Source organism: Rhinolophus hipposideros (assembly GCF_964194185.1).
Source record: "Rhinolophus hipposideros genome assembly, chromosome: 14".
Taxonomy (NCBI): Eukaryota; Metazoa; Chordata; class Mammalia; order Chiroptera; family Rhinolophidae; genus Rhinolophus; species Rhinolophus hipposideros.
The window spans coordinates 37,832,498-37,859,333 of NC_138060.1; the positions used below are offsets into that span (position 1 = coordinate 37,832,498).

General features: G+C 42.1%; 1 protein-coding gene across 6 annotated transcripts in view; it reads left to right on the forward strand.

Annotated features, from left to right (window-relative positions):
- Positions 1–26,829, forward strand: part of OXNAD1 (oxidoreductase NAD binding domain containing 1) — a 36,679-nt gene extending 9,850 nt beyond the window's left edge. For 3 of the 6 annotated variants that reach the window (XM_081072786.1, XM_081072787.1, XM_081072788.1), the window contains 6 exons: positions 6,742–6,867; positions 8,809–8,915; positions 16,713–16,854; positions 24,246–24,488; positions 25,253–25,361; positions 26,031–26,618. In XM_081072786.1, coding sequence (XP_080928912.1) covers positions 6,742–6,867; positions 8,809–8,915; positions 16,713–16,854; positions 24,246–24,488; positions 25,253–25,361; positions 26,031–26,185 — 882 coding nt within the window. In that variant the 3' untranslated portion in view covers positions 26,186–26,618. Of the gene's footprint in view, positions 1–6,741; positions 6,868–8,808; positions 8,916–16,712; positions 16,855–24,245; positions 24,489–25,252; positions 25,362–26,030 lie in introns of all 6 variants that reach the window. The other 3 variants (XM_081072789.1, XM_081072790.1, XM_081072791.1) reach the window with 3 other exon arrangements.
- The last annotated feature ends 7 nt before the right edge of the window (positions 26,830–26,836 follow it).

Here is a 26,836-nt window from a genome sequence, read left to right on the forward strand (position 1 = left end):
CCCACTGAGCAAGATATACTCTATTTATCAATTTGATGGGAGAGTTTGGTATTGAAAGAATATATTAAGTTACTAATTCTTATGCAGTCATTTGGAAGTGTGCCAGCCACTAGGCTGGGTCCTAGGTATTAGGGGTTGCAACATTGAAAATGATAGATAAGGTCCCGGACATCAGATTCTAGAGGACTGATTTTGTGCACCTAATTCATTTTGGAAAAAACGACTAATCCTGTTTCAATTGTACTAGTTTCCTTCTTTTAGAAGTCTCTGCCTTATCCTACAAATGCCTTATGTGTATTGTTTCCTTTGTGTTTAAAAGCACTTGATCATACAGTAAGCTGTTACTTGATTCTCATAGCCACCCTGGGAAGGAGGTGTAGGGATCCTTATCCCCATTTCACAGATGAGGAAATTCAGACTTCAGAGATTTAGACAGGATGTCCTGCTTCCAGATTTGCCTGGGATAGTCGTGGCTTATGCCTCTTGTCCGGGTGGAAAGTCAGTAGCACGTCTTTCACTCTCACAAATGCTCTGTTTTGGATGATAAATTATGTTGTCAGCCTAAGTTTAGAGGACTGGTTCAAGTAAGTTGAGTACACAGCCCTTAAACTCAGATCTTTGATATCAAATTGGTTTTTCTTTCTACTACAACAAGAACATGACACTGATTTAGGCAAAGTTTAATTGAGATAAAGTTCACATATCCTCCTCTCTGTTCCAAATCAAAACTTCCCATAATTTTAACTGGGTGTGAGAAGGCAAATAAAGTCAAATGGCTGGGATCCTGACGCAGAGACCTTTGAGGATGTCCTGGGGCCTGGTGCTGATTATCCAGTGCTGATAATCTGCTTGACTCGTGGCTTGCTGAGGCCTGAGCAAGCCTGCGCTGGAGTGGCATGGGCTGCTTAGCCAGAGAGCTGGCCTGTGTCCCAAGTTTACCCTTCCAATTCTGTTAGTCATCACCTACACATTCTGGGAAGATTGTATGCTGGAGTGGCCTTCTTCAACTTGGTGGGGAAGGGGGCATCTTTTTAATAGGTAATATTTCCTAATAGTTGGGCACCTAATTTGCTTTGATTATCAGAGTCTATTGCTCAGAGAGCCTTTTAAAGATGATGTGGCGTGGGACGAGCAGTGCTTGGCATTCCAGCCTCATGACACTGTCAGCTCTGACAGCAGAGTGGTGGGGAGGAACCTCAGGCCCCCACCACCCAGAGATCGCACCCAGGTGGGCGATGTGTAGTTTCTGGGAGAAACTCCCAGGGAGGTGCAGCCTGATAGCCATGGATCTGGCCTCTGGGCCCGCAGGGTGCACAGCTGCCTGCTGTGAGTGGAATCCCACGAGGGAGCCTCCTCGTGGGAAGGCCCAGCTCCCCAACACTGTCACCACAGATGCTAACACAGTGCTGACGTGCCATAGGCCCTCAGTGCCTGTTTCACTGCGCAGAATAAGCTAGTGTTAATGCCACCTCTGTCGCTGATTACCTCACTGCCTTGGATGAGTCACTTTGTAAAATAGTAGCAGTGATGATGCAAGTGTACTCACTCTGTGGTTCTGTACATAGAAGAGCTGTGAACAACAGAAGACTGGCCTGTACTGCTGCTTCCTCACGACGCCCAGAACTTACCTTGTTTGTGTCTAAAATGTACGGTGTCAGTGCTTTTCACTGACGCATTTTTTGTTCACTAAATTAAGTGATCTAAGAGGCAAGACATTTTCCATTCCCCCGCCCCCCCAGGAGACCCAATGAAATGCAGTGGATTTTATTTGAAATTCAGTGGACATGTGTTGAATGTCTGCTGTGTGCCCAGCCCTGTCCTAGGTGCCGGGGGCCCTGCCGTGCATGAGGCAGGTAAAGCCCCTGCTGTATGTGGAGCTTATTATGGTACCAATAAACCAGGGCATGTCAGATGTGATACACACTACGAAGGAAATAAATAAGGCAATGGCTGGGGCACAGCTGCTGTTGTAAATGGGTGTGTAACGTTTGAGCTGAGACTTGAGTAAGGACAAGAGCCAGCCAGGTGCACAGCATTCCCGGCAGAGGGATCGGCAGGAGCCAAGGCTTTGAGGCAGGAAGGAGCTCGGCATGTTTAGAGGAAGATGGTGGGATGAGAGGTAGGCAGGGCCCAGGTTGTATAAACTGTGGGCTCAGAAAAGGAGGGATTTTATTCTAAGGGCGTTGGATAGCTTTAAGCAGGGAAATGACATGTGATTTACACTTTCCAGGGGTCATCTGTTTGCTTGGTAGAGCAGTGGGCAGGTCTGGGACAGGTGGGGCCAAAGGGAGTCCCGGACTGAGGGTATGGATGCAGTTAGTGAGAGAAGGAGAGGAAACCAAGAGGTTTCTGGCTTTGGGATTTGAATAATCCGGGTACATGGCGATGGTGGCATATATTTGCTAGCATGGAGAAGAACAAGTTTGAAGGACGGGAAATAAAGAGCCCAATTTTGGAATAATCTAGGGTGGGAGGGTGGGAAGTGGATTACAGATGAAACAAGATGAGCCATGAGTTTTATCCACTCACGTCAACTGTTGAATCTCTGGGGCATGGGTTCATGGAGATTCATTATATTATTTTGACTACTTTTATATTATGTTTGAAATTTTCCATAATAATAGAAAGGAAGAAACTTTGGGAGATAAGTTCTGTGATGGATGTGTTGTTTGAAATGGGAATTTAAATTGGCAGTAGGATATATGAGTTTGGAGTTCAGTGCTGGAAATAAAAAGTTTAGCCACATAGAGAGAAAGGGAGGGCCCAAGGGCCCAGGCCTCAGCCCTGAGCAGTGTCAACATTCAGAGGCCAAACAGAAGAGGAAGGGCCAGGAAAGGAGAGAGAGAAGGAGTGGTCAGTGAAACTAGAAGGAAATCAGCAAGGCGGTGGTGAGGCCGGGAGGAAAGGTGTTTCAAGGAGGGCGGGGCCCTCTGTGTTGGATTCTGCTGAGTTCATAATTGGATTTAGCGAAATGGGTAGTGGGTGACCAAATGACGGGCTTTGGTACGTTGCTGAGGGGGAAAGGCTGACTGTTGTGTTGGAGAGAGAATGGGAGATAAAAACATGAAGCCAGGTCCCTGTATAACTCTTGAAAATTTTTCTTGTGATTGGGAGCAGAGAAATAGGGTGATAGCTGGATTAAGGGAGAAGCTTGTTTTGTTTTTTGTATTTTGAGAAGCAGCAATGCCCAGTGGCCACGTGCCTGGATTCCAGTCTCTGCTTTGCCACTTACTGGCTCTGGGACCTATGTTTTCTCATCTATAAAATGGGGATAATGCGAATACTTGCCTTCCAGGGTTTTTATGAAGATTGAATGAATTAATGTATGTAAAGTACATGGCACATGTACAGGTGTTTGCTGCTGATGTTATTTGAAGTAGCAGATCCGAGTGTCGCATGTGTTCTTGTGCAGAGGGGTAGAAAGGGGTGCCTTTCTACCTTTGCGAGGAGCAAGGAGAGTTCATTTGCCAGGATGTACCGTGTTTCCCCGAAAATAGAAACGGGTCTTATATTAATTTTTGCTCCAAAAGACGCATTAGGGCTTATGTTCAGGGGATGTCATCCTGAAAAATCATGCTAGGGCTTATTTTCCAGTTAGGTCTTATTTTGGGGGGAACACGGTAGTGTTGAGGAGCATAAGCCACTTAAGTGGTACAGTTGACAGAATTTTGTGGTCTTTTCCTTGTCAGTAAATCACTTCAATAAAAACCAGTTTCTTTGAATCAGGTTCCTGCTCATCAGATTGGTACTGTGCCGCAATTTAAATAATGTCTCTGTGCCTTGGTGTCCTTAGGTATGAAATGACATAGTCTTTTTGATGATGAATGAATTTTCCTTCAACTCTGAAAGTCTCTGTGCCCTCTGTTGTTTCAGGTCATTTCTAACCTTGGCTTTGTCTAAATTTTTAAGCCCTCGAATGAATGGGAATGAACAGAGGAAGCCAGTCAGATTTCCCAAAGAAAGACCTATTTCCTGTACAGAGACTTTTACAGCAGCAGTAACATCAAGATATCCTACATAAAACCAGCTTTTTAAATCAGTATGATGGAATTTCCTTTTAGATGCTGACTTCGTCAAAGCATTGAAAATGTGTGCTGGTAAAAGTTGGCAAATGTATTGTTATTTTATTGAACAGTAGAAGGGTCTAAATGTTATTTTATGGAAAACTTCATTTCCTGCCATGTGTTTTAACTTAGGACATGGCTAGTTGAGGTTTCAGTTGTGAAATCTTTTGATCCGTTAAGTATGAGAACAAGTACAAATGTGAAATCATAAAGTCTCTCTCCATCGTGTTTTACTTATTGAATAAAAGAAAGAATGGCATACAACAAGGGCCACGAGTACAAATCTTAATCACATGAGACTAGCTTCCGAATAAAATAAAGATTCAGCCTTCAAGGAGATTTTGCTAATGTTTTTAACCCACCTTGCTAGGGATCTTTATATAGTGTGCAGTCTTTGTATTAATTAAATAAAGTGTTAAAAGGGAGGCATGTCTTTAAAAGTATTTTAAAGGTATTTTGTGTCACCAGTTCCAGCAGTTTTGTCCAGATTATTAGGATGAATAGCAACAGGGGTGTTGCCGTTCGTATTAATACCAATAGACATAAAGCGTCTGGGAACACTTTTGGTTATGGAGACTAAATGAAAATAAGACTTTTTCAATAGAACGTGTAACTTCTTTCCCTTCTTCACTGACTTATATTTAGACAGTGGCCAATGTTTGGTGATTTCATTTCGCACAGATGGGCATTTGATTTTGAAGCATGCTGCCATGTTTCAGCTGCAGTTGTGTGCTCCTCTCCCCCTTCCCCCAGGGGTTAGGCATGGTGGATTTTCTGCCACCAGGTGACTCTTGGGGATGCGTTTAAAGCTTATATGCATCTAGTTCTGTTCATGAGTCTGACAGATGCCAGTTAAGCTGTTGTAAATGAAATAATCTAGCTCTTGGCTGTGTTTTTACAGATTATCATATTGAAGGAAAATACTGAATGTTTATAAAATAAACATTTCTTTTTTTGTAAACCTAAAAAAAAGAGAGTAATAATGTAAGGGAAAGTCCTCTGATGATACTTATTACTTGTCTTTGTAATAAGATATTTAAACTGGAATGTGTGATAAACAGAAGATTCTGGTTCTGCTGACGAGCTCCCTGCCTTCCCTGCCCTCTCCCACCCATCCCAAATCAACTTTTTTAACAACCAAAAACTCCTGAACGTCTACTAACCTTCATTCTAGAAACCAATTTTAAGTGACTTCAGGTCAGAGTCTTCATTTATTCTGCAAATATTTACTGAATCTTACAGTGTGTTGGGCCCTGTGCTTGATCTAGGGAGTTGGTGGTAGAGGTGTGAATTCTACCCAGTACCTGATCTCAGGAGGCTTGTGGTCTGTGTGATGAAAAGGACATGTGCATGAGTGTTTATAATTACATTACTATGTGCTAAGTATGACAAAGGCAGAAATATTTTATGGGGAGAGTTGAGAGGGTGGAGAGGAGGGAAGACCTTCGGATGGGGTGGGGGGTAGGATTTGAGCAGGGCCTGGAAGGGTGGGTGAGAGGTTGCTAGGCAGGACTGAGAGAGTGTGGCATGCTGAGGGACCTTGGCAGGGTTGGGGGAGGTAGGCAAGTGTCAAGTGCCTTGAGGACCAGCAAGTTGTTCAGTTTGGCTGGTAAACCACTAGCCCAGGGATCCAGGAGGAGCTTAAGTTGGTATGAGTTACAAAGGCCTTTTAGCATTTTGGGTTTTTTTTGTTTGTTTGTTTTGTTTTTGTAGTTGAGTTTTAGAGAGCCCTTGAAGGGTTTTGGGAGTAACTCAGTAAGGTTGGAGCATTAGGAGTATTTATCTAATGTATTTATCTGCTGCTTTGAGAGACAAGATGGACAAGGCAGCAGTTCAAGTGAAAAGAAATTCTTGGCTCGGGAGGGTGATGGGTGCACAAGGGGAGAAAACGACACGAGCTGAATTCATGGAACTTGGCCGTGTTAGGGACATAATGCCTGGAAGAGACAAAGACTGCATGTGTGTGCGTGTGCGCGCGCCAACTGAAAATGCATTTGACTTTACTGAGTCCAAGATGGGTCTGGAATTGAAATCCTGGTGATGGAAAGCAGCTGATTTTATGGGGCTCTCTGAGGGCAGGAGTTGCCTTCTCCGTCTCTGCCTCTCCAGTGCCTGGCACCAGGCTCAAGCAATGTTTGTGGAAGAATCTGGTGGATCTAGTCATGCACATAAGTGAGTTTATCATTGGGACAAGACTCTGGTGGTTAAGGGCCAAGTCGGCCTGGGTTTGAGTCCTGACTCGGCCATACCTGAGTCATTTGAGCGAGTTACTGAACCTTTCTATTTCCTCATTTGCACAATGGAGGATAACACTATCTCTTTATTCATATTAGCTGAATTAATTAACGCACATGAAACATTTAACCCAGCATTTGGTATACACCCGAGATAAATGCTTCTCAGACATTGGCTGTTGTTACTCCTGGGTTTAGTCGCTTTGGGAATGCTCGACACCTCAGCCGAGAGAGGGAGTAGGAGTGAGACAGTTTAGAAAAAGCTCCCATTGAGGAAGTGGGAGGAGAAATGGTAAAGGAGAAGGACTAGGCTCAGAGGGGCAGGAGGGGACCTGAAGAGTTTAATGTCAGCACTTCCAGGCAAGGAAAATGCTTTAGGATGGAAAAGAATTCAGAGAGACCAGGGAGGGTGAGAACTGAGACTTGCCGTTGAATTTGTTCAGGAAGCCATCCCAGCAACCTTGGAAGGAGAAGTTGTAGGAAAGCGGAAGCCAGGTTACCTATGGTTATGGAGACCATCAAGGAAAAAGGGAAGATTCTGTTGGAAAAGGAAGTATCAGGAGAGGCAGGTACAGCTTTTAAATTTGTTCTGGCAAAATAATTGCTAAGATGTGGTACGAGGCCACCATACTTTACAGGTTCTTACTGTCATCCAGGAGACGTCCCCTGGGGGTGTGCAGTGCTCAGTCTGCCACGTCTTGCGTGGCAGCACTTGTATGATGGTATACACAATTATAAATGAATAAAATGTAATACGTAATGTAATAACAAGTAAATATTATTATAAACTTATTATAATGAATGCAACAACATACATTATAACTGACGGTTAATGAGTATGCAATTACTATAGGCCAGTGGTGTTTTATGTTCTTTGCTTCTATTATCTCATTTAATCCTTTGCCAACAACTCTATGAGGTGTGGGCACTGTTATTCTCATTTAAAGCTAAGTGGGGGCTAGTAATGTGCCCAGAGTCACTGCGCTGGTGGAGCCAGGATTAAATAGGCAATCTAGCTATAGAGCCCATGCTGTTAACAGCCATCCTATGCTGCTTTCCTTTTTATTTTGCTGAAAGTTTAGGAGAAGCAAATGGCATTGGATATCATGATGAAACAGAAGGTCTAGAGGGAAAAACTAAACATGAAGGAAAAGGCTGATGGGAGCCGATGAAACAGTTTCAGGGAGGGTAGGCAAGACTAGGATCACAAGTGCAGGGGGACGATCAGTAGGGAAAATCACCCCACTTGCTCTCAGGGAGAGGAGCTAGGGAAGACTGGCAAATTACAGAGAAAGAGAGGCAAGGGATTTTACAGGAGCAAGAGAAAGGTAGAAAATTTGAAGAGATATTTTGAATCTGGTGAGGGAGACTGTCATCCATGTTGAGAATTTTTCCGTGAACTATTAAGAACTGTCTCCCTCTGATAGAACGATTGGACCTAGTCCTGTTGGAGACAAGGTGCTGGAATGAGCTAGCATTAGGGTGGGGGCTTCCTTGACCTTGAACAGATTTCTGAGGCACCCTTTGGTGGAGCCATGATAGTAACACCACCCAAGGAGAGTGACTATATTTTGGTTTCTTGCTACTGATTTTATTTGCTGCTGGAAGTAGCGTTGAACTGCAATAGGATGTTGAAGAAAGACCCATACTGTCTTTTCTTTCACCTGCTGTGAAGATGTCCCAGGTTTAGGGAGGAAGAGAAACCCAAAGGTGGAAGAAACAAAGAATGAAGTAGAGACATTTTGAGTTTGAGGGTTGCCGAGGCATGGATGGCACTTAACCGAAGAGTGTCTAACTCAGACCTCTTTAGGATTTTCTAGAAACCAGATACGTCATTTAGAATAGTGCTTCTCAAACTAACGGTGGTGAAGGGCTGTTGCTTTAAGGTTGTGGACTGTTTATATTTTGTAAAATATAATAAAAATGGATTAGAAAAAATAAGTTAAAACAACAAAGACATAAGAAATAGAAACCCAATTTGTTTTCTATTATTAGATTCAACAGATACACAATTTACTCTACAATTGTGAAAATAAGATTTCTAAGTGCTTACTTTTAATTTCTGAAATTTCTTGTCATGGACTTCTTGCAGGTTCAGAACAAATGCAGGCTCGTAGCTAACAGTGGGTCTCAGTTTGCGTCCATAGAACTGGCAGAATTTAGAAGCCAGGCAGGCTCTTGTTCCCTGAACTCTTCCCACCAGAGTTCTCAGCCTGGTACAGGGCACATGCTACACTCAACAAATAAATGCTTGTTAAATAGTCCCCTTCAGAGATGGTTTTTGTATGCAGAATAAAATTTAATCAGTATTTAACAAGTCTCTCACAGACAAGACAATTAAAATTTGTTCACCTGGTGGTAGGCAGAATTTTAAAGCAAAGTGTGCTTTACCTTGTTTTGCAATTTTCAAACACCACATCTTCAGAAACCCTGAGTTACCAGAAAGCCACCGTTTGTTCCTTGCGTTGTGTACACACTAACCTTAGCCACAATTTGTCTTTTGACTCAAGGTCGTGTCTGCAGCAAAGGTGTGTGGAGCTGCCAATGAGTCCCCCTCCGTGAAGACGCTCCGCCTGCTCGTTGCTGATAAAGATTTTTCTTTTAAAGCTGGCCAGTGGTAAGTGGCTTTTCTGTTTCCTGTGTTGTGTGTGTTTAAGAAGGTGCTATCAGAGGGCTCATTTTTTCCTTCTGGAAAGGACTTCCGTTGCCAGCAGTTTCTCCCGAGGGAATGAGTATTCTAGACCATCTCCATTGGGGGTGAGCCTTTTTTTGGCATGGGGAATATGATTTTTTTCCTAGCCTCAGAGCTTACCTTGATTTTGCACCCATGGCCCTCTAAGTCATATGTGAAAATTGCTGGCTTGAGTTTTCCAGATTGAAACAAAGCAGCTAGTTCTGGTCTGTGGTCCCGACAACTCTTTTAATTCTGCTCTGCAGAAACGGTTGCTAATAGAGTGCCCTGCAATAATCTACTCTGCTAGAATAGGTGTTGTTGGGGATTGATACGTTTTCAAAAATTAGTCTTCTTTAGGTCAAGTACAGAGTAAAGAGCAGTCTGAAAAGAGGAATAGCCAGTTATGTCACAGAGCTGGCCACCCTCTTGACTGAATTCCTGCATCACTCATCCCATGTCTGGGTGGGGTTTATTATTAGTGCTGACTTTAATATCAGGAGCCCCCCCCCCCCCCCCCCCCCCCCCCCCCCCGGTCAGGCCCAGCCCACACCGCAAGAGTCTGCCCCATTCGGTTCTGGGGACCAGTCAGTATGCTGACAGGGAAACAGCCCCGCTGTCCCCCCCCCTCCCCCAGTTCCTGTGAGTGGCCTCACTGAGCTGCAATTCAAGGTGAATTGTAAATAACTTGTATTTCTTTAGGAAAGGTGTGTTTGGGTGTATGTTTCCTTTATTTAAATAAAGCATTCATTTCTAAATGAATTTCTGGCATGTCAATCCTGGTAGCATTTTTTAGGAGTCACTTGACTAATTTTGGCAGTCCATCTGGAAATGTGGTTTTGTTAGAAGGAGGATGTGTGATAATAGCAAGTGTGATAATAGCAAGAGTTAGCAGTCTTGTGTTAATAGTTTGCCTTTGAATTTAGAACTAGAAAACAAGATGCTGATTGCAATAATTTGCGTTTGTGAAGCAATTTACTGCAATCTTTGCACATGTTCAGTGATACATATTAAATGCATTTGGGCTGTTTTGGCGGGGGTGGGGGGTGGGTGGGCAACGTTTCTACCCTTCAGAAATAGTTTAGCAGTTTTACATTGAAAAGTGGAAACTTTCATTGTAATGATCTGTCTTTCCATATTTCCCTTCTGTGGAAGTGTTTGTGTCGTGTGCACAGCGTTGCTTTGTGCCGTCAGCTCTGAATTGGGCCCAGACTCTGACGCCAGTCCCCAGTCTCCTGAAGAGAAAAGGCCTGTGCGTTGGTTTCTAATGCTGCTGTCACAGTGTGCCTGCAGGTGTATTAGCACTTGCCAATCTGTAGTCACCGATGAGAAAAATGTCATCATTCTCTAGTGACACATCCAGAAATAGGGTCCCGTTGTGATCCTCAAGGTAAAACTATCAAGGTTAGTGGCATATAGCCCATATCAGTGAGCGGACTTAGGTCACTGATGCCAGGACAGGTGTTAGTATGTGCTTGACAGAGTCCTGCCTCACAGCGCAGACGTGGGGATGGTCATCTGGCAGGTTAGCGAGGACTCCCCCTCAGCAGCCATTCCTGGTGCCTGGGCCTCCCCTTTCAAAAGATCAGTCCCTTCGCGTGGACTTACTGCACGGCTGTAGGCGCTGACTCCCTTGGCACATTTGACTTCGTGGTACAGGATGGCCATTTGTTTAGGGTGGTGGTGTCCGCTCCTTCAGCGCTGTGGCCACATGGCTTTCAGTCTAGGCTCTTAGCTCCTCAGCTCGGTAGTAACCTCCATGTGGCACTTGGGAGACTAGGACAAGGGTTAGGGAGTGTGGATGTGGCTGCCGTGCAGTTTCTGTCATTAGGATTATCAGATTTATCGCTACTTAGCAATAAAGGAGAGGATTGCTGTTAAGCGTAGCTTTGGCGCGGGAGACAGGGCCACAGTGATCCCCTCTCACTGGATTCCTGACCAGTGGGCTGCTCTGACCCCTGCCAAACTGTGAGGGGGAGACTCCAGACCCGCCTCGGTGCTCTGGGGTTTTGGGCCCAGATCCCAAGTGGACCCCTCAGCGTAGACCCGAGATTGGTCTCCAGGGCTCTTCCTGGGCACTGTGTCCTTCCTGGGCCCTCCCAGAGAGGGCCGACTGGTTTCTGTGCTAGGAACCCAGTCCCAAGAACTCAAGTCATCTAATGCAGATAGAAAAGTCAAAGGGGATATTGCCTCTGAACCCCTTCTCACGTGAGCAGGGCCAAACCTTTAGGGCTTCTCTCGCCAGTGGGTCCATCCCTCAGTACCTAGCTCCTTGGTGAGTCCTGCCCTTCACCTCTTCAGAATTCCTCCTTCCTGAGGGTGGAAAGATTAGTCCTCTCAGGGCTGGCGTGTGCCACCAACAGTCCTCATGCGGTGTGTGAGTGCCCGGGGCTGCCACAGTCCGTTCTCTGGTGCTCAGTGCTTTGGGCTGGGTCCATCCCCCGGGGAGGCTGTACCACAGTGTCACACGCCTAGTGCTCTGGGGACGGCCCAGCTCACATGTCCGCTTTTCTGCATGCTAGCTCTGTGGCATGGGCAGTTTCTGTCTTTCTCCGGGCTTCGGTTTCCAGGTAAAGAGGGAATAGTAATATTCCTGTACCTTGGGATATGGTAGCACTTAGTGTAATGCCTAATATTTAACTTTATTAGTTTGTTTCTTGTTATAGCCAGTGTTCCACTCAGTCAGTTAGATCATTTGTGCTGGTGAGGCCCAGGGGACAGATTCCAATTCTTAGTTCCTGGGCCCGTTCTCCTGCAGTGACGCTGGGTTGGAAGAACAGCAGGCCCAGTAGGTGTGGGTGCACATGCGTCTCCAGTGACCAGATGCCTCTCATGCTGTGGGCAGCTCTGTCTGACTCCATGGGGTCTGCACACAGGACACCACCCGAGGGGAAGCAAGCGCAACACGGTTATGGAAAGAGAAAGGTGTACGTATGTCTGGCTTCAGACAAGATAATGTATGTTTTTATGCTTGAAAGTGACAGGGCTGTACCAGGAGAAGGAGGACACCAAGAAGAAACCCATTAGAGGAGCAGAATTAGAGAAAAAAGATTACCCCACCCTCCAGCACGGCCGCTGTGTTGTAGACAGTATACACCCTACACAGCCATGTCTGGCAGCCTGACTCTCACGTGACCACACACGGAAGTGCTGCAGTTTTCGGTGTCGTTGTCCAGACCTTCCTCCATTGCTCGTCTCGTGAGCGCTTCGTGTCTTTTACGACTCCTCTGTGAAATCTTTCTCAATTCCTCTACCTCTGGTAGAATTGACGACTTCTTCCTCTGCTATCCTTCTCACCCCCAACTGACTCCCCACAAGCAGTTTTGTTTTTTTTAATAAAACAGTGGCTTTAATATTTTCCGATAAAATCAGGATTACATATGTGAGAACCAAGAAATCTCTGCTAAGTACAGATACTTCCAGACAGATCTCAAATGATGAGCATTATTTTTTTCTCTCTCTGCCAAGCAGATTTTGACATAGTCCATTTAATTATATTTATTTGTTAATTTCCCTCCCTTTGGGGTGAGTTTATTGAGGGCAGGAACCAAGACATAACTTGCATCTTTACTTCTAACATGAACCCCAGTGCCTGCACATTGTAGGCAGGTGCCACCTGCAGTGTTTGCACAGGGGATGTGTGAGGGGCTCCGAGTACTATAGTTGAGGACTAAAGAATTTTGGGATCTCATAATAAAGCATCGCCATTCGGCCACGGTTTTCGTGCCTGCTTTGTGCTGGGCACAGGGGCTGCATCTGTAGGCAGGACAGCGCTGCCTCGTGTGTCACAGTTAGATATGGCTATGTGTCCTCACTCCAGAAATAGGCTCTTGTTCTCAGTTCTTCATATACTCACTCATCTGGGGCTACAGTAGGTGCCTTAATTTTTGGCTCCAAGACTGCTCATCCCACAAAGGTCATTTTTAAAGTGGTGTGTGTGTGTGTGTGTAAAATAATTCTTCCTTGGACACATGTTTTATCAAATATGTATTGTGCATATTTTCTTAAATCCATTCACATGAGGTTTCTGCGTCATTTGAATTCTTCTGTCGCATTTAATGAGGGGAGTCCTTTTTCCCAAAGGTACCTTTCCAGATTTTCTATAGGATTCCGTTTCCCTCACCTGAGAATGGTCTTTATTAACATCAAGCAGCAGAGGGCGCTGGAGTTCAGGAGACGAAGCAACAACAGTAGTTCATTGATTATTTTTTTGTCATGTAAGCTGTGGAGATGCTATTATACCTCCTCTCTGAAAGCATATAGGAACTATGTTAATAAGTGTTAACTATATTCTTCTAAAATTTGTACCTTGTCTGAAATGAAAGGGAAATTAAGGTATTCATGGGAAGCAGTCGCGTGAATATAGGTGAAAGTAGGCTAGGGACCTTTTCTGGAGCATTTCCAGTCGAGAACTGTTTTTTATAAGACTATAAAAAGAAAACAGATATTTAAGGTCATAGATAGAAAGAAAGCATCTTTTGAGGTCATAGATGAAATCAGTAGAGAACATTTTCATGTAAGCCTGCAAATAGGAAAACAACTGTGGGAAAACGATACTTTTGCTCTTTGATGGCAGAGAAACATGTCAATTGGATGTTTGATTTTCCTAAACATGGAGATGAGGATTTTTTGTGGTCCCGGATTCTAATAAATTTTTTTTCCTTGATATGTGACTACGTGTGTTGCACTTCCTAGAATCCCCAACAAAAGGGTTTTTGTGGTATAGAACTATTGAAGGCTTAAAACTTGAAAGAGTTCTAGACTATAGGAGTGTGGTTAGAAGAAAAGCAAGAAAAATAAGACTTTTGGAACTTAGAAGGCCATATCGGCCTATTTAATTTGTCAAATGCCAGTGAAAGAGTTTTTGTTGCCTTTTCATTCACCTTTTAAAACTGTTTTATTGAGATATACTTTACATATTATAAAATTCATCCAGGTAATGCATAAATTCATCCACTTAAAGTGGTTTTTAGTATAGTCACAGAATTGTACAACCATCAGCACAATCAACTTTAGAACATTCTCTAGTCCCAAGAAGAAACCCTATACTAATTATTATTCATTAGTATAATGAATAATCCTCATTATACTCATCCTCACCCCCTTAGACAACGACTGTTCTCTTTCTGTATTTATGGATTTGCCTGTTCTGGACATTTCTTATCAATAGAATTATACAATATACGGTCTTTTCTGTGACTGGCTTCTTTCACTTAACATAATTTCAGTGTTCATCTATGTTGTAGCATGTATCAGTACTTCATTGTATGGATACACACATTTTGTTTATCCATTTATCAGTTGATGAACATTTAGATGGTTTTCACTTTTAGGCTATTATCAATACTACTACTATGAACATTCGTGTATGTGTTTTTGAGTGGACATATATTTTCCTTTCTCTTGGGTATATACTTAGGAGTAGAGTTGTGGGTCATATGGTAACTCTATTTAACATTTTCAGGCACTTACAAACTGTTCCAGAATGACTGTTCCAGAATGGCTGCTCCATTTTACAGTCCTGCTACAATGTATAAGGATTCCAATTTCTCCAGATCCTTACTAACACTTGCCATTGTGTTTTTGATTAGCCACCCATCCCAGTGCTTGTGAAGTGATAGTTCATTTTGATTTTGATTTCCATTTTCCTAATAACTTATGATGTTGAACATCTTTTCATGTGTTTATTGGCCATTTATGTGTCTTCTTTGGAGAAATAGTTATACAAATCCTTTTCCCATTTTTTAAATTTGTCTTTTCATTACTGAGTTGTAAGAGTTTTTTTATATATTCTGCATGCAAGTCCCTTATCAGATACATGTTTTGAAAATACTTACTCCCATTCCGCCGGTTGGTTGTCTTTTAACTTTACTGATGATATCATTTGTAGCACAATGTTTTTCATTGATGCAGGCTAGTTTCTGTATTTTTTCTTTGACCTTTGTGTTTTGGTATCTAAGTAACCATTGCCTTGAAGAGTTACTCCTGTGTAAGTTTTCTAAGAGTTTATAATTTTAGCATTTACATTTACGTCTTTGATCCATTTTGAGTTAATTTTTGTATATGGTGTGAGGTAAGGGTCAAATTTCATTCTTTTTACATGTGGATATTCAGTTGTCCTAGCACCATTTATTGAAAAGACTAATCTTTTGCCATTGAATTGTATTGGTACCCTTGTTGGAAATCAACTGACCATAAATGTAAGTATTTATTTTGGGGCTCTCAGTTTTTTTTCATTGATCTATATGCCTGTTCTTATGCAAGTATCACAATGTTTTCATTACTGTAGTTTTATAGTAAATTTTGAAATCAGAAAGTGTACATTCTCCAGATTTCTTCTTCTTTTTCAGGATTGTTTTGATGATTCTGGGTCCCTTGAATTTCCATATTAATTTTATGATCAACTTGACTATTTCTGCAAAGGAACCAGTTGGGTTTTGATAAGTATTGCATTGAATTTGGAGATCAAGTTTGCGAGTATTTCTGTTTTAACAATATGAAGTCTTTCAATTCATGATCATGAGATGTCTTTCCATTTATTTAGATCTTTGATTTTTTTTCAACAATGTTTTGTGGTTTTCATTGTGCAAGTATTATGCTTCTTTTGTTAAATTGATTCTCAGTTATGTTATTCTTTTTATGGTATTACAAATAGGATTATTTTTCTTAATGTCACATTTAGATTGCTAGTGTATAGAAATACAATTGATTTTTGTTATTGATCTTGTATCCTGCAACCTTATTTGACTTGTTAATTAGTTCTAGTGTCTGTATAGTAGATTCCTTAGGATTTTCTGTATACAATGTCATGTCATCTGTAACTTCTTTCTCTCCAATCTGGATGCCTTTTATTTCATTTTCTTGTTTAATTGCCTTGGTTAGAATCTCTAGAATAATGTTGAGCAGAAGTGGTGGGAGTGGACATCCTTGTCTTATTTCTATTCCCAGAGGAGGAACTTTTAGCCTTTCATCATTAAATATGATTCTGTAGATTTCTTTATCAGGTCCTAGCTTGTTGAATATTTTTATTATGTAAGGGTGTTGGATTTTATCAAGTGCCTTTTCTGCATCTGTTGAGATGATTATGTGGGTTTTGTCCTTTATTTTATTAAGTGGTGTATTTCATTGAATGATTTTCAGGTATTAAACTGGCCTTGTATTCTTGGGATTTTTGCATCTGTATTCACAAGGGATATTGATCTATAGTTTCTTTTTTTGTGATATCATTCTCTGGTTTTGGAATCAGGGTAATAGTAATACTGGCCTCATAGAATGAATTTGGAAGTGTTTTCTGTTTTTTTTTTTAGAAGATATTGTGAAAGATTAATATTAATTCTTCTTTAAATGTTTGGTAGAATTCAAGAGTGGTGCCACCTGAACCCGTCCTTTTCTATGTGGGAAGTTGTAAAATTACTAATTTAATCTATTTGCTTGTTACAGGTCTGTTCAGATTTTCTGTTTCTCCTTGCGTCCATTTGGGTAGTTTTTGTCTTTCTGAGAATGTGTCCATTTCATCTAAGTTATCTAATTTTTTGTCAAACAGTTGTTTATAGAAGCCGTTTATAATCTTTTATTTTTGTAAGGTTGGTGATGATGTCCCGTCTTTTATTCTTGCTTTTAGTAATTTTCTGTTTTCTCTTTTTTTTTGAAATCAGTCTAGTTAAAAGTTTGTCAGTTTTGTTTGCCTTGTTGCCCACTTTTAAAATTGCTTCAACAGTAATAATTTATTTGCCTTCCTTTTAGGGTCGATTTCTTTATCCCGGGAGTCTCTGTGGTTGGTGGGTTCTCAATATGCTCTAGCCCCAGATTGCTAGAACAAGAGAGAATGATAGAATTGGCAGTGAAATATACAAACCACCCTCCTGCTCTCTGGATTCACAATCAGGTGAGCAAACCTCTGTTTAAACTTGCAGATTAGGGCATCTCTGCCATCCACAAAATTTCTGTGAGCTCACTTAATCTATCTAAGAAACCTAGGCTTGAGTGAAAAGGGTACATGCTCACAGAGAGCTCCCTTACATCTAGAATTCAGACTCCAAAAGGTCAAAGAAGCAGAATCTTTTTGGTGCATTAAGGATGACTCAAAGATACTTTGGAATCTGGAAATACCGTCTGGGTCACCAAGCAGTATTCAGTTGAATACTGCTTTAGGAGTAAAACATTTTATTTATATGTAAGTTTTTGAAAATTGGTTCTTTGTATGTCTTGTAAACGGTAAATTTATAAAATCCGATTATTTTGTCCTAACCATCCTAATGAAGGGAATTAAACTATCATTCTGTCATTATTTGGATGAGAAACGGTCTCTGATTACATACTGCTCAAGCCTAGACCTGAGCACTACTAAACCTGAGGTGTCTTTGCCTCTCCATTTCAGTCTCTAGAGATCTCTGGGATTCTGAGAGGGAATCCACATTTGCTGCTAATAACTCATGCCTCCTCCGGGGACTCAAACACAGTCCTACATAATAAGCTGCCTGCTCATTCCCTACTAGAACTCTGATAACAAAGAATGAGCTGAGAGCAGATCAGTTATTTGCCTACTTAGTTTTTGACCCTTGTCTTTTTTGTTTTACTGCCATCCCTTTCACTTCTAGTGTGTGCCTACTTCATTTACCAACAGCCATCCCATCCCAGGCATTTTCTTATCCCCTTTACCAAAAAGGAATGTACCAGTACAAATACTATAGATAGATACACTGATTTTAAAGTTTATATTGCATGGCAAAAGAACTTGAATAGCTAAAACAGTTTTGAAAAGTAAGGCTAAAGTGGGAGGAATCACATTCCTCAAATTTAAGATTAAAATAAAATGACAGTAATCAAAACTGTGGTATTGGTGAAGGGATCGACACACAGATCAATGGAATGGAAAAAAGAGTTCAGAAATAGACTGACACACATATGGCTATTTGATATTTGACAAAGGTGCTTAAAGAATTCAATGGAGAAAGGCTACCCTTTTCAACAAATAGTATTGGAACAATTGTCTATCCATATGCAAAAAAACCCAAAACCCATAAAACAAAAAACCTTGACCTATATCTCATACTTTATATTCAAGATTAACTCAAAATAGGTTGTAGATCTAAGTATAAAATATGAAACTATAAAAGTTTCAGAAGAAAACATAAGAAATATTCTGAACTTGCGGGTGGGCAAAGAGTTCTTAGGCATGACACCAAAAGCAAGATGCATAATCAAAATTTAAAAAATTTTTTCTGCAAAAGACACTATTAACAGAATTTAAGAAAACAAGCTACAGACTAGGAGAAAGTATTTGCAAATTAGAGAGCCAACAAAGGACTGTATCCAGAACATATAAAGAACTCCCAAAAATCACCAAAAAAGAAAACAACAAATATAATTTTAAAATGGCCAGAGAATTGAATAGATACTTCACTAAAAAGGATGTAAGGATGGCAAATAAGCAATGAAAAGATGTTTAACATCTTTTATCATTAACTATTAGGAAAATGCGGAGTAAAACTATCTATAGTGGGATATCTACAGACCTGTTAGAATGACTAAAATTAAAAATATTGACACTACCAAGTGCTAACAAGGTTGTGGAGCCACTGGAACTCTGTTAATATAATGCTTATGTTGCCAACAGGAATGCAAGATGCTCAAGCCATTCTGTAAAACATTTTGGCAGTTTCATATAAAATTAAATATACACTTACCATAAGACCCAGCAATACCACTCCTGGGTATTTATGCTAGAGAAATGAAAGCTTTGTTCGTATTAAAACCTGTGCATGAATGTTTACAGCAATTCCTTTTATAGTATCAAAAACTGGAAACACCCCAAATGCCCCTCAAGCAGTGAATGGATAAACAAACTGTGATATAGTCATCTAGTGTATTGTTACTCAGCAGTGAACACAGATGAACTATTATTTATTGATGGCACAGAACAACTTGGGTGAATCTCAGAGGCATTATGTTGAGTGGAAGAAGCCAGTCTCAAAGGTTATGTACCGTGTAATCCCATTTCTGTCACATTCTGGACGACAAAGATACAGTGATGGAAAACAGATCTGTGGTTGACAGGGTTGGGGGTGGGGAAGGGTGTGAGCCTAAAAGGGTGGCACAAGGGGCTTTTCTGGGGTGAGGGAACCGTTTTATATCTTGATTCTGGTGGTAGTCAGATGTATGTGTGTGTAAAATTCATGGACTGTACACCAACAAAAGTTTTCCTGGAATATAATTGAAAAAATAAAGAGTTTTTAAATCTGTGGGGGCATAACAAATATATTTTCTTATGGTTTACATATCCAGTCGTGTCTGCTCAGGATAACCCCTGGCTGCTCGCCTCAGCGTTTCCATCGTAAATGTATCTGTCACATTTTTATCCTCCAGTCTTCTGAATTCTTCCTTCGGTGTGGCCTTAGCTGCATCATTCCTGTTTAGATTCTCTTTGGCTTTTCCACCCATTACTGTCTTGAGGCTACATCCCGAGTCTTTAAAATATGCCGCGGGTGTGGGACCAGCAAGGTGTTCGTTCACGTGCCCTGCACTCACTGTTAAAAGGAGCTTAGCCCTTCTGTCTCCTAGTGCTGTGAGCCCCCTCCCGTTGTCAGCCTCCCACGTGACCTGGCCTGGTCCTGGTCCATAGCTCCCTGCTTGGTTTCATGCCTCATTGGCATTTCAATGAAGGAACTTATTCTTGGAGGCTGTAGAAAATCTCCAAGTGGCATTGCCTGAATGCACATCCTAATTGTAGTGCCTGCTCCACTCTGCCCAGTGGGAGTTGCAAACAGCCTTTATGAAGTCAGATTTTTCTTGGAACCATTCTCAGGTGGCTGTATTCCTCCCGAGGATTTGTCTTATTAAGCTATTAGAGTGGACAATGGAGGCACATGAGTGTTGGGGTGGCAGCAGGCTGCTCTGTTGGGACATGGGATAAAATGCCATAATATCTTCCTTTATTTCATATGCTTTGGCTCAAGCTCCTGGCAGGGTAAAGGGTTCTAGACAGCTATTGTGTGCCTGCTCCAGTTGCTGTGGAGAAGTAGTTTATTTCAGAAGTAGAAAATCTATACCCAAATTAGATACATTGCTATGTGATTAAAGGTAGTATCCTTTTACCCACTTCCATATTGTACTGTACAGTACTTTGAGTTTTATTGTTCATGCTATCCTGGCAGTTTTTATTGATCAACAAAAGACAAAGATGGCTGTTGATTCTTTCCAGATGCTGCAAATTAGAAGATAGATCTACTGAAGATTATTTTGTCATTAAGGAGACGACAGGCTTCTTGAGTATTATCTTTCCCTGGGGCATGTTTTCTTGTCAACCTTCGGGTTGAAAACACTGTGGTTTTTAAAAACAATAACCTAAAGGCATTTTTGTTGTCATTACTAAGCATGCCGAAGAAGACCATTGGAGAAAATTATTTCTTTTTCAGTTCTTCGTCTCTTACTCTTAGATTCTTAGAGCTAAAGAGAGAAGTGTACAGGCAAGCAAAAGGGGGAGGCAGGGCATAAAGAGATTAAATCCATTGTCATCGTTAGGCAGAGGCTCTCGTATCATAAATTCTATTTTCAAGACTTGAAAGGAAGGAGCATTTTAAAGCACTTTGGTAGCCGGTGTAGTGATTCTTAGATTTTAGTTATTACTAACAGAATGCTCCCTTGATGCTAATTTCTTTTGTCAAAAATGAAAACCCACTTACTATTTCATGTAAAAATCTCCCACATATTTAGAATAGTTAAATTCAGATGTATTTTTCCCCTAAGAGAAAGGATTTTCATTCATTTAACAGTTCTTTACCAAAAAAGACCTGTTTTGTCAATTCAAATATTTTTTTTTCTTAGATTTTTCTCTAAGATTAACTCTTCTTTAAGTTATAGAGCCTCAAATTAAATTCATGTCAAAATGGACTTACTTCCTATCTGCCATGCAAGGTGCCAGGGTGTGAATGCTAAAGGTTCAGTCTTCAAAGAGCATATCGTACGTTAATACATCTTAGGAGTGAGTTCATTTAGCTGATTTATGTCAGGAATGTGTAATGAACCAGGCCTATGCTCTTAATATAAATTTCCTGATTTCCAGATTCTGTTTTTTAGTGACAGAGAAGAAGGAGGCAGGCACCCCCAGCACTTTTTCTACTGGACAGCTGCACTGACCAAAATACCCTATTATGTAGAGCTGGATGCCAAAAGGGAGTTTTCCCCCACAGTGTGTCATGTGATGCCCACCACGGCCCTGTGGGATGAGCTGGACAGCTGCTGATACCCATTTTCCAGATATGGCAGCAGAGGCTCCGAGAAATGAAGGGACTTGCTGGATATCATAGAGGATGTACTTAAAATTCAGTCTTCTGACTCCTAGATCAGTACATTTTTCTCCAACTAGATATTCTCAACTTTGTTAGATCCAGTGGCCTTTCTCTAGAACTATCTTGAAATGAAATTCAAAGTTAATGTAATCAACACATAAATTTTTAGGGGTAATGTAATTCTTTAAGTGTACTATAAAAGAGAAATAAAGGGATAAAGGAAAATGATTCACAAAGTCTGTGTATTTCATATAAATGCGTAGGCATATCTACACGAGAAGGTAGAATGAAGTAGTTCGATGGCTGTTCCTCAGTGTAGCATTGCCATGACACACTGTGCATAGATGCAGGTGGTGAAAGCTGTTGTGTGGTGACAGAAGGATCACATGCACATGTTCCCAGTGGGGACATAGTTTTCCAGAACAGTGAACATGCTTGGTAAAGTTCTGAGCACAACCAAGTACAATCTACACAGTGGTTACATTCTGGAAAATTCAGACTACATTAGATCCATGCAAAAAACACTTTTGAATTTTTTTGTAAAATGAGTTAGGATCTAGTCTCAGATCATTAAAAACCAGTTCACACCTACATGTATGTCCTGTGGGTCATTGAGAAGTCTGTGCATTGCAGATAATGATGTTCTGCTAAACCAGCTCTCTGAGTAAACAGTGCCCTTATTTGCAGCATTTGTTGATTGCTGTGCTGTAAATACCCCCATAATGGCTGTATGTATTACTCACCTCCCAGTGTATGTGGTACTCACCTCCCAGTGTATGTGGTACTCACCTCCCAGTGTATGTGGTACTCAGCTGCCAGTGTATGTGGTACTCAGCCCGCAGTGTATGTGGTACTCACCTCCCAGTGTATGTGGTACTCACCCCGCAGTGTATGTGGTACTCAGCCCGCAGTGTATGTGGTACTCACCTCCCAGTGTATGTGGTACTCACCTGCCAGTGTATGTGGTACTCAGCCCACAGTTTATGTGGTACTCACCTCCCAGTGTATGTGGTACTCACCTGCCAGTGTATGTGGTACTCACCTGCCAGTGTATGTGGTACTCACCTGCCAGTGTATGTGGTACTCACCTGCCAGTGTATGTGGTACTCACCTCCCAGTGTATGTGGTACTCAGCCCGCAGTGTATGTGGTACTCAGCCCGCAGTGTATGTGGTACTCACCTGCCAGTGTATGTGGTACTCAGCCCGCAGTGTATGTGGTACTCACCTCCCAGTGTATGTGGTACTCACCTCCCAGTGTATGTGGTACTCAGCCCGCAGTGTATGTGGTACTCACCTGCCAGTGTATGTGGTACTCACCTGCCAGTGTATGTGGTACTCACCTGCCAGTGTATGTGGTACTCAGCCCGCAGTGTATGTGGTACTCACCTGCCAGTGTATGTGGTACTCACCTGCCAGTGTATGTGGTACTCACCCCGCAGTGTATGTGGTACTCACCTGCCAGTGTATGTGGTACTCACCTGCCAGTGTATGTGGTACTCACCCCGCAGTGTATGTGGTACTCAGCCCGCAGTGTATGTGGTACTCACCTCCCAGTGTATGTGGTACTCACCTGCCAGTGTATGTGGTACTCACCTGCCAGTGTATGTGGTACTCACCTCCCAGTGTATGTGGTACTCACCTCCCAGTGTATGTGGTACTCACCTCCCAGTGTATGTGGTACTCACCTGCCAGTGTATGTGGTACTCAGCCCGCAGTGTATGTGGTACTCACCTCCCAGTGTATGTGGTACTCACCTGCCAGTGTATGTGGTACTCAGCCCGCAGTGTATGTGGTACTCACCTCCCAGTGTATGTGGTACTCACCTGCCAGTGTATGTGGTACTCACCTGCCAGTGTATGTGGTACTCACCTCCCAGTGTATGTGGTACTCACCTCCCAGTGTATGTGGTACTCAGCCCGCAGTGTATGTGGTACTCAGCCCGCAGTGTATGTGGTACTCACCTGCCAGTGTATGTGGTACTCACCTGCCAGTGTATGTGGTACTCACCTGCCAGTGTATGTGGTACTCAGCCCGCAGTGTATGTGGTACTCACCTCCCAGTGTATGTGGTACTCACCTGCCAGTGTATGTGGTACTCACCTGCCAGTGTATGTGGTACTCAGCCCGCAGTGTATGTGGTACTCAGCCCGCAGTGTATGTGGTACTCACCTGCCAGTGTATGTGGTACTCACCTGCCAGTGTATGTGGTACTCAGCCCGCAGTGTATGTGGTACTCACCTGCCAGTGTATGTGGTACTCACCTCCCAGTGTATGTGGTACTCAGCCCGCAGTGTATGTGGTACTCACCTCCCAGTGTATGTGGTACTCACCTCCTAGTGTATGTGGTACTCACCTCCTAGTGTATGTGGTGTTCAGCCCTACTGTATATGTTACTCCCTAGTGTGAAGCCTCGGGCTTCCTATTCTTGCTCCAGGGAGACATGAAAAGTACTGAATGGTGCTGCAATACTGGCCTCAGTCTGTGGAGCAGCTCTGGCTGTGCCCTGCTGGCGACCAGGAAGAAACCCCTGGTACCCACATTTCTCAGCCCTGATAAGTCCAGGACAGCCACAGCTAGTGACACTTACCCTGTCTTGCCTCTCCTAACTCCATAGCTTTGATTAGAATAGGAGCGCCACTCCGAAATGGAAACTCATATTTCAGAGCTGTCTCCTGAGCCCAGGGCCTCTCCACAACTCAGTTCTTTACCTAAGAAGTTAACAAATGATAAAATTACTCAAGTGAGGCTCCTCAGTAGTGGAGCAGCTGCGCAGTATGGACCACAGAAGAGTAGAGTAGCAAATAACCTATATAATGGACGAGTGGGATCAATTCACAGGGCCCTGGGAAACTTGAGAGCAAGCTGCAAACATAGTCCTAAATACTGATACAAATGCAGGAGGTAGATGCATCAGTTTTCGTTAAGAAGAACATTTGGTTTAAGACCTGTGCTACAAAAGAGTAAAGGTTTTTTTTCTTTCCTGCCTTAGTGTACACTTGACTCTGAAGTGGCTATGAGAGTGGGTGGAGAGTTCTTCTTTGACCCTCAGCCTGCAGATGCCTCTAGAAACCTCGTGTTGATTGCAGGAGGAGTCGGAATTAACCCTCTGCTTTCCATCTTGCGGCACTCGGCAGATCTTCTCAGAGAACGGGCAAACAAAGGAAGTGGATATGATATAGGAACAATAAAACTATTCTACAGTGCAAAAAATACCAGCGAACTCCTGTTTAAGGTAAAGATATGTGTGTTTCGTAGCTTGCTGTGGGCAGACTTGTGTCATGATATTAATTGTCCACAGAACTTTCCTCTCTCAGTTCTGTCTTCTCTGTAACAATTCAAACAAAAGGCCCGACAAAGCTTAGCCATGTTCAAATGAGAATTAACACAACTTAACCAGGACTGTCAAAATAGCTAGTATTGAGGAGGCTCCCAGTGACATGACAGGATAGGGCAGGGCTTGTGGGCCTCAGTCTGGAAGTGGATGAACAGAAAAGTCACCTTGGCCATGAGACTCGGTCAAGAGTCAAGCGACTTACAAGCGGGCTCGAGTGTTAACAGGAGTAGGTGAGATGTACATAGTTTGGACCCAGCTGGGTAAATGAAACCCCCATTAGTTGCATCTGTTGAAACTAAGCTTTCATTCTGGATTGCTTTGCAGCTGCAAGGATGAACAAAAGAACAGAAATAGTTAAAAGACACAACTGTGGTCAGTGAAACTGCTGCTTAATTGCTAAGGCTTAAGAAAAAGGAAAAAGGAAAAAACTCCTGGAGACTTAGTAATATGCTTGTTAGCATGTTCAGATTTCAATTAAAGCCAAAGAGCCCTGTGTACTCCAAATGCTCCGGCCGGCTCGGCTGCAAACAATGTCTGCCTAAGTAGAGAGCAAGAGTGGCCGTCGTGTGCAGAATGGGAGGCGAGGTTCGACGTCAGTGGTTATACACATCTGTTTTGATTTTTTTAAATTGTAGTGTGACCAAATATGTTTGACATTCCAGAAAAGTATCCTCGATTTAGTAAATGAATTTCCTGAGAAGATTGCATGCAGTTTGCATGTTACAAAACAGACTACACAAATCAGTGCAGCACTCAAGCCATACATTACGGGTAAGTCCCCCAAAAATACTTCGACTATCTCCATGGAGTTACGTGGTAGACATACTAGTTGGTTGAATGTAGATGCTTTATTGTTGGGACTTGCAGGCTGGGAATATCACTACCTGGGGAATTGAAAGGTGATTCATGATGGAAAAGAGATTTAGTTGGATTTATTTACTACGTACAGGTTTCCTACTACCCAAATTAAAAATTTATTTTCCACTTTTTTTAGGGGACCTTTGTATCATCACTGCAATATGCATATAAAGAATTTATATTCCAGCTTTGACTGAATCAATGCCATTTGCCGTTAATGGTGGTTTAAATTACTTGTAGTTTCCCCTGGCTGGTAGGGTTTTTCACAAAACAGTTTCTTGACTTTGCTGAAGGCTGTTTTGAATCTCTAGCAAAGATCAGTAAACTCACTCGCCCTGTCTGAAGAAGGCATTGTGATTCATTTCCTACTTTACTTGCCATAAGTTTGGGAATCCTGGAGATACCCTCTGCTGGGGTCTGGCCCCGGTGCCAACAGGAGCCATCGCGTGGATGACTCAGGACGAGATTCACCAACCTTGAGTCACTGAAACAAAAACACTGTTGCTGAGTTGTAGGTAGTCCTTCCTCATTTCAATACAAACACGTCTGCGTTAATTTGGTGTTTATTCTGTTTCTTGATAGAAGGAAGAATAATGGAGCAGGAGATAAGAGATCATATTTCAAAAGAGACTTTGTTCTATATCTGTGGCCCACCTCCAATGACAGATTTTTTCTCCAAGCAACTGGAAAACAGCCATGTTCCCAAAGAACACATTTGCTTTGAGAAGTGGTGGTAGTGAGCAGGCAAAGGTCGAAGAGAGAAAGCTCTGAGAGCCACTTAGGACAGTCACAGGTATTATGTTATATGACTTGTGGCTGGGTGAATTTACCTCTACTCAGCCTTATTTTTTAAGGCTGTGAACTAAGTGACCTACTGGAGAATAACAGAAAAACCAGCTGACAGACTTAAATGATAAACTTTTTGCAAAGACTCCATTGATTAAAACTATTTTTTACTATATTGACTTTCTTTTATTAATAACTGATTATGTCATGATGTACTTGAATTGGTCAGTATAGATTTTCTTTCCCCTGAGGGAATAAAAAAAGGTATAAACTTACATTTAATCATATGAAAAGGTGGTTTTGTGTGTGAAATGCAGGCTGTCTTTAAATTATTTGATAGCAGCCTACTATCTTATGTTCAATAAACTTATAATTTAAACACATTCTTAGTGATGTTACTTTGGAAATTCTTTCTACTTAATTGTCTTAGTTGACCGCACCCTGGCCTGCAGCCTTGCTTCTTCAGACCATGAGTCGGGTTTGGAAAGAGAAAATTGTTAGGAAAACTGCTTTAGGGAATTGAATGACCAGCGTATTTGCTTAATGTTAATGAATATCCTCAGTATGTATCCTGACTAATTGTTAGTTCCTTCTCAAATGAA